The sequence below is a fragment of the Malus sylvestris genome, chromosome 2 (assembly GCF_916048215.2).
Source record: "Malus sylvestris chromosome 2, drMalSylv7.2, whole genome shotgun sequence".
NCBI lineage: Eukaryota > Viridiplantae > Streptophyta > Magnoliopsida > Rosales > Rosaceae > Malus > Malus sylvestris.
This window is the reverse complement of record NC_062261.1, coordinates 31,509,257-31,522,367: the sequence shown is the minus strand read 5'-3', so window position 1 is coordinate 31,522,367 and position 13,111 is coordinate 31,509,257. Positions and strand designations below refer to the sequence as shown.

The 13,111-nt window shown below is 36.6% G+C and overlaps 2 protein-coding genes and 1 long non-coding RNA gene across 44 annotated transcripts in view; all 3 read left to right on the top strand.

Moving 5' to 3' along the window:
- LOC126582265 (uncharacterized) overlaps nt 1-13,111 on the top strand; it is a 40,704-nt gene that overhangs the window by 8,520 nt on the left and 19,073 nt on the right. The window contains exons 6-11 of one of the 42 annotated variants that reach the window (XR_007609469.1): nt 288-355; nt 1,464-1,545; nt 2,548-3,361; nt 3,684-3,729; nt 4,865-4,910; nt 5,226-5,578. The exons of 39 other annotated variants lie outside the window; for them this stretch is intronic. The gene's annotated coding sequence lies outside the window, so the exon portion shown is untranslated. Of the gene's footprint in view, nt 1-287; nt 356-1,463; nt 1,546-2,547; nt 3,730-4,864; nt 5,086-5,225; nt 5,579-13,111 lie in introns of those variants that run through there. 2 more of the 42 variants (XR_007609467.1, XR_007609466.1) reach the window with 2 other exon arrangements.
- On the top strand, nt 3,736-4,396 carry LOC126582460 (uncharacterized). The gene is made up of 2 exons (XR_007609535.1): nt 3,736-4,213; nt 4,250-4,396. It is a non-coding gene; the product is annotated as an uncharacterized LOC126582460 (long non-coding RNA).
- LOC126582095 (disease resistance protein RPV1-like) lies at nt 6,536-12,117 on the top strand. Its single transcript, XM_050246101.1, has 4 exons — nt 6,536-7,383; nt 8,061-9,174; nt 9,384-9,692; nt 9,789-12,117. Exons 1-4 carry the CDS (start codon nt 6,899-6,901, stop codon nt 11,799-11,801), a joined length of 3,921 nt encoding a protein of 1,306 aa, XP_050102058.1. The 5' UTR covers nt 6,536-6,898; the 3' UTR covers nt 11,802-12,117.

Genomic DNA, 13,111 nt, shown 5'->3' with positions numbered 1-13,111 from the left:
AATTGCAGATTTGAGTGGTGAGTTTTTTCAATTGTGTTTTTTTTTTTAACAATTTATAATACTATTTGTAAAATTTAGCCAGAATTTTTTTGAACAACTAGAATATCGTTTGATTTCAATTTGTAATTACTTCTTTTGTTAAATTTAAGCTTAATTATGTTAGTAAATCTTTATACCTTATGTCCAACTACGTACACAATATAGTATATGATACATATACAGTACTGTATATCTATAGTTTTTATAATGCTACGGAGCATTTTCAATGTATGCTATTTTGTGTGTAGGGAGTGAAAAGTGCATTCTTCACAAAGGCAAAATAGAGAACAGATTATACTTCATATGAAAAGAAGAGGTCAGTTTGATTGTCATTGCTTTTTTTTATAGGGAACTTTAACGAAAAGCACCCGGTACTATTCACTTTAACGAAAAACCACATTTTTACACTAAAAAGTCAATCATGGTACTATTCACTTTACCCTTTATTTTGTCCTTATCATTAAAACTCAAAGTTTTCAAGCTTTTTTCATTAGTTTTCCTTTTTTCATTAGTTTTCCTTTTTTCTTATGGTTAACTTCTAAGTTAATTGGCTTACGTCTAATTTAATTGTTTGCTTGCCCAAGTTAAAGTCATTCGTTTTATTAATGCTGGTGAACAAAATCAACCTAAGTTAATGTTGAAACAATATCAAATTTTCCATTAGTCTTGATTGTCTTAACCCTTTTCTTTTCCGTTTTTACCAAAATTTCATGAAATTTTTGCAAGTTTTTTTTTTTTTTTTTACAGAAATTAAGTTGATTTACTATTTTACTCTCTCTTGGTAGAATTTTCTTATTCATTGTTCAAAATTAGTATTGCAAATTTTAAGTGGTGGAACATACCCAAATTAAACCTATAGTTGCACCAAATTAAACTTATATTGAAGTGTTCTTCAGCTGCAAATGTGGGCGTGGCCATATTTCAAGATATGTTCCCACCCCATCCCTTGGTGCAAACAAATTTATATTAATACAAAAAAAAAGTTTGTATCAAGAGAAAAAAGAGGAGATTTTTTTAACATTTTTCAACTTTTAGAAGACAAAAACTAAGAACAAAATTGGTCTAGAACAAAGGATTATACATTAGTATATCCATAATTGAAGGATTTAAGCCCTTTCCATACATTGATTTTTCTACAAAGACTTGGTTCATATGGCAGCTAATAAACAATATGTGAAGGTTGAATAGTTGACTTAGTTGACTTGCAAGCAGGCGAGAATATAAAGGTCGTACCCAGTGCACAAGGCTCCCGCTTTACGCAGGGTCTGAGAGAGGTGAATGTCGACTAGCCTTATCCCCATTTATGGAGAGGCTGCTCCCAAGTCTCGAACCCGAGACCTACCGCTTATGGGCGAAGGCACTTGCCATCGCACCCTAAGTTTTATACAAACATTTAAAGGGTTAAATTGGAATGCACCCTGCAGAAACTTCAAAGAAATAAAGTTTATCTAGAAAGAAAAGGACATGTATACGTAACGGAGTAAAAATATGATGGTGGTGTTCAAGGTAATTTGGATTATATTTGCTTTCTGTATTGCATTTGCTTTCTTAAATTGAGAGTTATTATAATCTAAATAGAGCTGACTTGAATGGCCATTTTTTCTGTATTGTGTTTGCTTTCTTACATTGATTCCTTTTTGTTGATAAATGTAAGGGTAAATTACAAAAAACTACCTCAACTATTGGTGTCACGACACTTTCATACCTCATCTTTTAAAATTGATAATGTCATACCTCATCTTACGAATTTGTGCCAATGTTATACCTTCCGTTACTTGACCATGAATTTTTCAGTTAAATGCTAACGTGGCTTGAATCGGGGCCCACTTTCTATTAAAAAATTATTTAGTATTTTTTAAATATTAAAATAATAAAGAAAAGTAAATAAAAATAAAATAAAATAAAATAAAACCTTAGGTCAATTTGTCCCTCCCCCTTCTCTCTTCCCCATCTTCCTGCAACCCAGAGAGGAGGAAGAAAAAAAAAATTGACAAATTGGTTTTTTTTTTTTTTTTTTTTTTTTTTTCTGGGTTGCAATTGGAAGGGGGAAGAAGATGAAGATGGGTGCGGAGAGTGGGTGTGGGGAAGACAAATTGGTTTTTTTTTTTCTCTTCTTTTTTCTGGGTTGCAGTTGCAAGAAGGGGGAAGAAGATGAAGATGGGGAGGAGAGAGAAAGGGGGGGGGGAAGGGGACGAACTGGGTGTTGGTTGGTTTTTTTATTTTTTTATTTTATATAACTTTTCTTTATTATTTTAATATTTAAAAAAAATTAAATGATTTTTTTTAGTTTTTAATAATTTTTTTAACAGAAAATGGGCCCCAGATCAAGCCACATCAACATTTAACTGAGAAATTTATGCCAAGCTAACGGAAGGTATAACGTTGACATAAATTCGTAAAATGAGGTATGACATTGTCAATTTTAAAAGATGAGGTATGAAAGTGTCGTGCCACCAATAGTTGAGATAATTTTTTGTAATTTACCCTAAATGTAATTTGGTTTTGTAGGTCAAGGTTTTTCAGCAAAAAATTAAGTTGCAAATTCATTTGAGGTACGAATGCTTCCACTTATTGAGGGTGTAGAATTCACGCTTGGTTTTAGTGTATTGTGGTTTTGAATGTCATTTTGTGTAATGTAATATTGATTTAATTGTAATTTTGTGCATTGTAAGTGATTATTTGGGTTTTGAGAAGTGAGGAAATGATTTGGCAGGTTTTGTACAGAATAGGAAGAATATAGGAGTTTCAAAATGGAGGGATTAATAGGGAGGGTGGGAAGTAAATGGGAGGAAAGAAGAAGGATAATGTGTCAGTTAAAGAAAGCTTTTATTATTTGTTTGAAATTAGATGTTTCATTAGTGGCTGGTTTGCAAAACCATTTATATTGAAAATTTCCAAAGGCAGTATTTGCTTGCAGCTTGGGGTTTCATGGATACCATCATCGCTATCATAATGTCTGTTGATACGTTGTGAAGTTCCTAAGGAAGGCTTTGAAATCAATTTTTTTTCATACTTTAGACTATTGATTAATTGATACAGACTATTGAATCTATTTTTGTTAAATTTATTGGTTATCAAATGGTGTACTTTGTGACATACTGTGATATGATTTGAGCTATTTTATTAATTTTAATTTTTCATTATCATAGTGGGAACTTGGATTAGTCTGATTGTGTCTAATTGTTATACTGTTCTCCGAGAACACAAGGTTGGTCTCCCTCTTTGTTGCAAGAAATTGGGGGATGAATTTGGTTTCAGGGGAATGTTATTCTTTTTTATTCTTATACTGCAGAGAAAAAAAAAAACAATGCATTGGGTGCAGGTATGTGTTTTTTTATTATTTATTTCTGTAGTGTGAAAGTCAATTGTGTTTTTGTTGCTGCAGTCGGGTTGTACTTACTCTTGGTCTACCGCCAGCATTGTTCTCCTTTATTGGGAGACTGATTTACTCTTTAAAATTGGTTACATTCTCTTCTAGTTGCCCTTTTTGTTGATTCTGAAAAAACAAAATGACATGTGGATTTCTTTCTTTCTATATCATGCTTATGTTGAAATGTTATACCTGCCAAAACCATGTGTTGAAATGTTGGATTGGTAAATGTTTTTTGTTCTGTTTTTGCTTTGGGACTTCATTAATCGTTTAGTAGCGGAGCCGACGATGCGAGAGCAGAAGGGGAGCAAGCATGTGAGGTAATTTTTTATGTTGAATTAAGTGGTTCTGAATTCAGTCAAACATTTGTGTGCAAGTTTGGTTTCTATATCTATCGCAATTCATGTTTGTAGTGATATTATTACATCAATCCTAAAATGTATTATGTCAAGAACCAATAAAAGGAATGTAACGTGCTAGTGCGTTTGATTATTCAATGCAAAATTTTAAATTTTTAGAATGAGAGTTGCAATTAAAATTAACGGACTGCGGAGCAGAAGTTTAATTAATTCAGTTTTGATAAATGATTGAAGGTTTGTCTATGATTTTATTGCTGTTTTGATAACTATAAGTTTAGATAACGAAAGAGATAGAACGAAAATGAAAGCTTAGAATATGGTGAATAATATGTTGGTATGTGTGTGTGTGTTCTCTTTGGGAGAATCAGTTGCTGTTTTGATAAATTGTAAAATTTATTTTGCTTGGTCTAAATGCACGTCCGATTGCTTGCCTTCCCATAGATGGGTTAGGTTGGACATCTAGAAGAATTTGATTTCATAGTAACTTTTTTTTTCTTTTCGCTGTAATCTGTTTCGTTAAAGGTGATGATAAAGATTTATCAATATTGTTTGTTCGGAGTTAGGTGGAAATTGTAAGGGAGTAAATTGTGATCGTTTATGCAGCATTTGATAAAATTGGGAAATAAAATTGGGGAAATAATGTTAAATGGTTTGTAGATGCTTAGGAGACCGTCTAATGCTGCTTAAATGTTACATATTAAGTTGCATAGAGTCGACGTGACATGCACAACGCTGGTCAGATTGCCACCCTTAGTTGGTGGTATTATCTTTAGCAGGTCTTTACAACACATTCAAATTGGGGATTTAGAAAATCTAATAATAAAACTGAAATATATGATCCATGCTTTTTTGTTTTCATTTTCAGTTAAAAGGTTGGAGCTTTGGATTGGGATTTACCTTTCTTAACCTATAATTTTGTGCTTAGGACACCATCTTGGGAGTCCTAACATGATTATTCTTCTATTTCATAGATTCGAAATGTGTTTAGTATCTCATTTAATTGGTTTACCTTTGCTCATTTAACTCAAATGTAATACGATTTGGTCTTCCAATTTCTCTGAATTGCTAACGGATTTACTTTCTTTGGAAATTTCAGGAACTCTGGTTGTGGGAGGAAGAAGCCGGTTCCTTGCTATTTTTAGGTATACGAGTATGTGCCTTGATTGCATGTTCAAAGTCTAATTAGTTATATAAATTTTTTATTTATCTTTGCAAAGCTTTCGTACTTGGATTTTTAATATGTGATTGGTTTGTGAAAAATAAACGAGAAGACTAATCATGGGGACATTCTTATTCAACTTAAATGTGTTTTATTCATTCGATTACGCCTGTAACAGTTGGTTTCCGCAACAACGGGCGTAATTTCTAGTATGGTTCTATTACAATAGGTTTTCCAGTTATTATGGTAACAATGCACATTACACTTTCACACACATTGCTGATGACACTTGGGCCAGGTTCCGCCATCGTAAGGTTTGGGCTGTCTCCCGCAGTCTCAGCATAGGGTACTCGCCAACCACAACAATGGCATATGCAAAGTTGTTTGACTTTACAAAATTACCATCAGGATTCTCACTGTAGATAACTTCTGTGCTTGAGTCAACTGTTGAATTTATAGCACCAAGGATCGTAGTCCCTAATCATGAAAAGGAAGTTTTATGAAAAATACATTGCAATGATAGAGAAATCATGCAATCCCATGGGAATGACTCTCTCTATATGTAACTGATCTAACTTGATATCTTCTTTATATTTCTTTTCTATACTTTGAGCATTTTGACTATATGGCAATGTTAGTTGTGACTAGAAACTCTCTGAACTTTTCGAGTATTTTGATAAATATGCTAGTTGTGACGATAAATTTTTTTTTTTTTGTGTGCATGCGTGAAAATCATGGGGTAATAGTGCTCACCGAGCATCCCATTATCATATTAAAGTAAAAAAAAAAAAAGGAAATTTACAAATGAGGGAAACATAAAAGCAAACCTTGTTGAGGAAATAACATAGCAAGTAAGACAACAGGGGAACCTAAAAGCCACCCCATGTACAAAGTAAAACAAATAGTAAAAACAAAATCATCTGATATTTAGTAGAAGCAGAAAGATCATGACATAAGCATACGCTACACATATAAAGGAGCTTAGGACCACCAATAATATGCACCATGATTTGTGAAAATATTTCATTAAATTGAAGAAATCATCAATTCAAAGGTATTGATAAAAATACCTCTAATTTAATTAAGATTTTTCACAGAATGACCAAAATGATTGATGGTAGACAATCTCAAAGACCATTTTTATCAATTTTAAAAGTAAGTAATTATACCAAGTTTAGATACCATTTTAGATAAAAATTAAAAGCCGCAATAAAATATGAATGTTACTTTCTCTCATTTGTATTTGTTAGACTAACTCAAATCTTTGGACTTTAGCTTAAATTTTAGTTTTTTAACTCTCTCAATTTGCTCCAACCCTTGGACTAAAAATCAATTTTTGGTCAAAACTAATTTTTGGGATAAATTTAACACAAGAAACGGTTGGATTAAAAATTCTGGAAAAGGATTCTCACTGAATTTTTCTTTTGGGATCCTAGGGATTCCGTGATCGTAATTATTCATCGTACATAATACAGTCAATTTTTATTAAGTATTATTTATTAATTTTATATTTTATATTTTAAAATAGTTTATAACAGTACGAGATACGATAAATAATTCCGATAACCGAATATCTACAATCCTTGCGGATCCTTTTCCTATATACTGACCCGCTCCGCGTGTGGACGCGCTGAGAAAGAGAGAAAGCTGCGCACTTTGACGCTCCAAAAGGAAGGCAACGCGCCAAAAAGCAAGGGAAAAGGAGCATGCTGAAGGGACTGGGGCCCAGCCTGATGGGGTTGTCGGCCAACATGTGCAATCCCACTTGCTTTATTCAATCGGACGGCGTAGATTAGCGGACTTTATTTAGCCCAAGCCACCCTTTTCCTGGCAACTTCCAAGCGCCTCCCTTGAAGATGCATCTCATTTTTTTAGGGAGAACCAATGAAGGGGGGTCGTTGACCTGCAATCTTGAGTTTGTTAAGGGGGCTGCACGAGACTCACATTAGGCTGTCGATCTTGTGCTTGTTGATGGCTTCTTCTTCTTCTTCTTTTTCATCCGTTCCCGATTGGAAATATGATGTCTTCTTGAATTTTCGAGGCGAAGACACTCGCAGGACCTTCATCGGCCATCTCTACAAAGCTCTAGTTCAGAACTCAATCAACACCTTCATTGACGCTGAAAAGCTCAGAAAAGGCAAAGACCTTTCGCAGCTGCTGACAGCTATAAGCGACTCGAGGCTTTCAGTTGTAGTTTTTTCTCAAAACTACGCTTCTTCCACATGGTGCTTGAAAGAACTCGTCCAAATCCTGCAGTGCATGGATCAGAAGCAGATTGTGATTCCCATTTTCTACCAAGTAGACCCATCTCATGTTCGTAAAATCGAGGGAAGTTTTGAGGAAGCTTTTTCTAAACATGAACATGATCCTAACGCCGACATGGAAGAAGTGCAGCGGTGGAGGTCCGCTCTACAAAGAGCCCCCAATTTATGTGGCTGGGATTCACAAAATTACCAGTAACTCTTTCCTTCATAATCTTATTAACTTACTAGTTTACAAATTTAGCTGATTTCCTGTTTTGGTCTTTTTAGTTTTGAAGAAAATTCTTAGTTCGTTTATAGTCGCTAATTTCCTGTGGTTATAATTAATGTTAATACAACTAGAACCAAGACTTCCTTCCCAACCCTCTACAAAATTGAACACTCAACAACTCTCTGCAAAACTTTCCACCACCACACCTGGATATTGCCTTTGATATTGATCTTGCGGTGAAAAATTCACTTGTTTTTATTTACTTTTTCACATGGGATGACGTCGTTTGTACAAAATCTCTTAATTTTCTCCCTCCTTCATGATGAGGAAAGAGCAGGTGTAAGAAACAGAGAGGAGACATAATGTACAAAAGACGTCGTCCAACATTAATAAGTAAAAAAAGAACAAGTTAGATTAATTCTTCAAACCGCAAGATCAATATATATGGCCACGATTAAAGGGTCTGTAAAACATCTGGAGAGGATATAGATGACTAGTTCTCTTATATGTTGATTGAACTTAGAAGAGTGCATTGAGTAAATGAAAGAAGAATAAATTGAGAATTATTGGGTCGTTACTTTGTGTTTTCAATGACAGTGTGATGAGTGTTATATAACTAGCAATCGCAGGACTTGACAATACTGTTTTTCAAATTTGGCAGGGATGATGCCAAACTTATTGACTTGATTGTAGATGATATTTTTAAGAAATTGACCAACATTTCATCAAGTGAAAAGAATGGCTTGGTTGGCTTGGTTGGAATGGATTCCCGCTTACAGAAAATGGATTCACTATTATGTCCCGAGGTCGCTGACGTTCGCTTTGTTGGAATATGGGGTATGGGCGGTATAGGCAAAACCACCATCGCTAGAGCTGTGTATGACAAAATCAAGCATCACTTCGAAGGTCGTTGCTTTCTTGAAAATGTCAAGGGATGTTTTCCCTCAACTGATGCAGGTGAAGCGCGACTAGATATGCAGGCAGAAATTCTATCTAGTATCACAAATACGAAGGTGAGGAGTTCAGAGATTTTGAGAAATGGTTTTCAGGCGATGATGGAAAGAGTTGGTAAGAAAAAAGTTTTACTTGTTCTGGATAATGTGGAGAGTTCATCCCAAATTGAAGCCTTAATTGGAAAGCAACCTTCATTTGGTGGCGGAAGTCGAATCATTATAACAACTAGAGATAAACAGTCACTAAGCAGACTTGGTGATGAGATATATGAGCCCGAGTTTTTAAACAACAATGATGCTCTCAAGCTGTTTATGCAGTATGCTTTTAGTAGAAAGCAACCCACAGAAGAATACATTGATCTGTCAGGCCATTTCACAAAATATGCTCAAGGTTTGCCTTTAGCACTCAAAGTCTTGGGAGCATTTCTCGAAAACAAAAGTGAACGTGCGTGGACAGATGAGTTAAAGAAAATAGCGAGAAATCCGAACCCGGGAATCCAGGAAATGCTTAGAACAAGCTTTGATGGACTAGATAGATATCAGAAGGAAATATTTCTTGATATTGCATGTTTCTTTAAACAAATGAAGAAAGACTTTGCAACAAGGATTATGGAGGGTTGTGGCTTCCATCCCCATACCGGATTAGACGTTCTAGTTGGTAGAGCTCTTGTCACTATCTCATCTGATGGTGTACTCGAGATGCATGATTTACTAGAGGAAATGGGTCGCGAAATCGTACGCGAGAAATCTATAGAAGAGCCTGGGAGTTGCAGTAGGTTGTGGAGCGATGAAGATGTCCGTCATGTGTTAACTAAAAAAACGGTGAGAAATGCACTCCCCTCCCCTCCCCTCCATTAATGTAATTGCTTCGAATCTTCTTTCTCCCATTAATATTAGTAAATTCAAAAAATACTAATAAGAAAAAGTATAAAGCTTCAACTTTGACCAAAATCCAATTCATGAGAAACATGTGCATTAGGCGTTATAATCTTAAGTTTGTACTCATTCAATGTGCAATTTTGGTAATCCAGGCTACTGAAGCAGTTGAAAGCATAATTGTGCATTGGCCACACTCAGACAATGTGGTGGAATTAGATACCGCTTTTCTTAAAATGACAAAACTAAGGCTACTCAGAGTCCATACCCACAATATTCTACCACTGAACATGCCATATGGTCAATGGAAATACAAGGATCTAAAGTTTCTCTCTGAAAAACTAAGTTATCTGTTCTGGCACAATTGTCCCCTAAAGTCTTTATCGTCCAATTTTAACCCCGAGAATCTTGTTGAAATTGACATGCAACATAGTTGGGTCGAACACCTCTGGAAAGGAACTAAGGTACATTCATCATTTGCCTATATACTGCTTTTAAATGCTTTAGTTTTTAATTGCCTTATTATGTGGGTAACACATATTTTCCTTGTATATTGACAGCCTCTGGGAAAGTTGAAAATTATCAATTTAAAAGGCTCTCATCGTCTTGAGGAAACACCTGACTTCACTGAGGCAAAGAATCTTGAGAAGCTAATTCTTGGTAGATGCACAAGTTTGTATGAGGTTCACCCATCCATTTCTGCCCTTGAAAAACTTGTCCTCTTGGATCTAAGTTGGTGCGGCAAACTCAAGACCTTTTCAAGCAACATTAGTATGAAATCTCTTGAAACCCTTGATCTCTCTTTTTGTTCAATACTTGGGAAGTTTCCAGAGATTTCAGAAGTTATGGAGAAGCTTTCAAAGCTTTATTTGCAAGGGACTGCAATAAAAGAACTGCCTCGATCAATTAACAATCTTACAGGGCTTGTTACTTTGAATCTTGAATATTGCAGAGAACTTGAGATTCTTCCAAACAGCTTTGTTCAACTCAAGTCCCTGCAATTTCTTAATCTTTCTGGTTGTCCAAAGCTCAAGGGCTTTCCAGGAAATGTCGCAGATCTGGAAGGATTAAGAGAGCTTCGCTTGGATGAGACATCTGTTGAAGACCTTTGCCCATCAATTTCATCTCTTGAAAACCTTGAGAGTTTGAGTCTAAAGCAGTGCAAGAAACTTCATAGCCTTCCAAGCAGCATTCACATGAGATCTCTTCGAACCCTTAATCTTTCCGGCTGCTCAAATCTGGATAATTTTTCAGAAATTCCTGAAGTTATGAACCTATTAGAGCTTAATTTAGATGAGACTGCAATTTCAGAACTGCCCTCGTCCATAAAAAATTTTACGGGACTCGTTATCCTGAGCCTGAAGGATTGCAGAAGATTAAAGATTTTTCCAGGCAGCATTCATATGAGATCTCTTCAAGTCCTGAATGTTTCTGGCTGCTCAAATCTGAAGAATTTTCCAGAGTTTCTAGAAGGTATGGAGAACCTAACAGAGCTTAATTTCGATTGGACTATATTTACAGAAGACTCATCAACATTCAAAAATCTTACAGAGCTTGAACATGAGCAAGCTTCTCGCCGCCGAAAAATTGTTGAGTTTTCAGGGATTGCAATTGAAGAATTGCCATCCATAATTTATAGTCTTACGGGACTTGCTACTTTGACGCTACGGTATAGCAAAGACTTTAAGAGTCTTACAAGCAACATTTGTCAACTCAAGTCCCTAAATTATCTCTCTCTTTCTGGTTGTACAAAGTTTGAGGTGTTTCCAGACATATTAGAAAATATGGAAAGGTTAGCCAGCCTTGATTTGGATAGAACATCTATCAGAGAGCTTCCTGCATCAATTGAACGGCTTCAGGGGCTAGTGTCGTTAAATCTGAAAAAGTGCAAAAGCCTGGTCTATATTCCGGACAGTATCTGCAATTTGTTGAGTCTCGAATGGCTCAATCTCCATGGGTGCTCAGAACTTTCGAAGTTGCCTGAAGACTTACGGTATTTGAAGAACCTTCACATAGGGGGAACTGGTATACGTGGTTACCGCCCTAAACAACAATTCATCACTTTGGCGGATTTGGCTCAGTTTCGAAGCACTGCACCTATGATTAATGCCATCATTGCCATGGTCCCAAACAATGAGCAAAATGAAGCGGCGGCTGATGGGGAATCCCTCCTCCCCTGGAGCGATGTTTCAGAAATTTTAACAGATGATGAGGAGTCAAGTTATGCGGAAGAGATAAGGCAGCGAGATTTGGAGTTCCTTGAGGTAGAGAGTACACTAGAGGGAACTAGTATACATCAAGACAGCAATCATGGATCAATGGGTTCCCACCCAAAACGACAAATTTTCAGCACTTCGGGGTATTTGGATCAGAATCAGAGCACCGCACCTTTGACTGTGACGGTTGACTCAAGCTGCGAGGAAAAGGAGGCGGAGGCTGTTGAGGCAATAATTTTGAGTTATCTCAAGCAGTCGAGACATGAGGAAGAGAAGGAGGAGAAGGCGGTGGCAGCATCAAGGACAGGTGGGAGAATATGGGGTTGCATCTGTGGATCACGGGGTAATGGGGATTGAGGTATTTGGCGCATCATCACTGATATGTAGTAAGACTTGGGACATGGGAGGGGGAATAAATGATGATTTTGTGTGGTAGAGTTTGTCACTCTTTTGTGTTTTGAGTTGGTTTCTGTATTCTGAGAGCTCTTCTATTTAGTTTTTTGCTTTTTCGCGTGTTTCTTTCTTCACCTGCGGTTGGTACGTGGACAGTATTTACTTATCCGTATGTATTGTAAAGTTGTTTTTTTCTTTCTTTCTCGATCAGGTATGTATTGTTAGTGATTAAGCCTTGAAGCTGATTTCTTAGAATTCAAGTTCCATAGTCTTGTCCTTATTTGTTTGAATTGAAATTAGATGGCTGAGATTAGACTAGCTCATAGTTTCGGATTGTGCCAGCTGTCATAGTAGCGGACTTTGTCTTAGATATACACATGCAAGACATGTGAGTATGAGAGGTGTGTGATGCATGTGAAGTTTGCAACAGTTCCTTCTTGTGTTGTCTTTGAGATTTTTACCAATTCCTATTTTTAATCCCGATAAAATGGATTTATTTGAAGAAGAGTCAGAACAACAACAACAACAACAACAACAAAGCATTTTCCCACTAAGTGGGGTCGGCTATATGAATTCTAGAACGCCATTGTGCTCGGTTTTGTGTCATGTCCTCCGTTAGATCCAAGTACTCTAAGTCTTTTCTTAGAGTCTCTTCCAAAGTTGTCCTAGGTCTTCCTCTACCCCTTCGGCCCTGAACCTCTGTCCCGTAGTCACATCTTCGAACCGGAGCGTCAGTCGGCCTTCTTTGCACATGTTCAAAATCACCGGAGCCGATTTTCTCTCATATTTCCTACAATTTCGGCTACTCCTACTTTACCTCGGATATCCTCATTCCCAATCTTATCCTTTCTCGTGTGCCCACACATCCCACGAAGCATCCTCATCTCCGCTACACCCATTTTGTGTACGTGTTGATGCTTCACCACCCAACATTCTGTGCCATACAACATCGCTAGCCTTATTGCCGTCCTATAAAATTTTCCCTTGAGCTTCGGTGGCCTACGACGGTCACACAACACGCCGGATGCACTCTTTCCATCCAGCTCGTATTCTATGGTTGAGATCTCCATCTAATTCTCCGTTCTCTTGCAAGATAGATCCTAGGTAGCGAAAACGATTGCTTTTTGTGATCTTCGCTAGATTGCTCCGGTCATTAGTGTGGATAAGTATATAAATGGATAGAGATAGGAAAGCAAACACAAGATGTACGTGGTTCACCCAGATTGGCTACGTCCACGGAATAGAAGAGTTCTCATTAATTGTGAAGGGTTTAC

What these genes read in the sequence shown, in the direction of transcription:
- LOC126582095 (XM_050246101.1), top strand. Translation starts at nt 6,899, where the DNA reads ATGGCTTCTTCTTCTTCTTCTTTTTCATCCGTTCCCGATTGGAAATAT. An exon ending in ATGTGTTAACTAAAAAAACG is followed by an intron (nt 9,175 to 9,383) that starts GTGAGAAATGCA and finishes TTGGTAATCCAG; the next exon opens with GCTACTGAAGCAGTTGAAAG. An exon ending in ACCTCTGGAAAGGAACTAAG is followed by an intron (nt 9,693 to 9,788) that starts GTACATTCATCA and finishes GTATATTGACAG; the next exon opens with CCTCTGGGAAAGTTGAAAAT.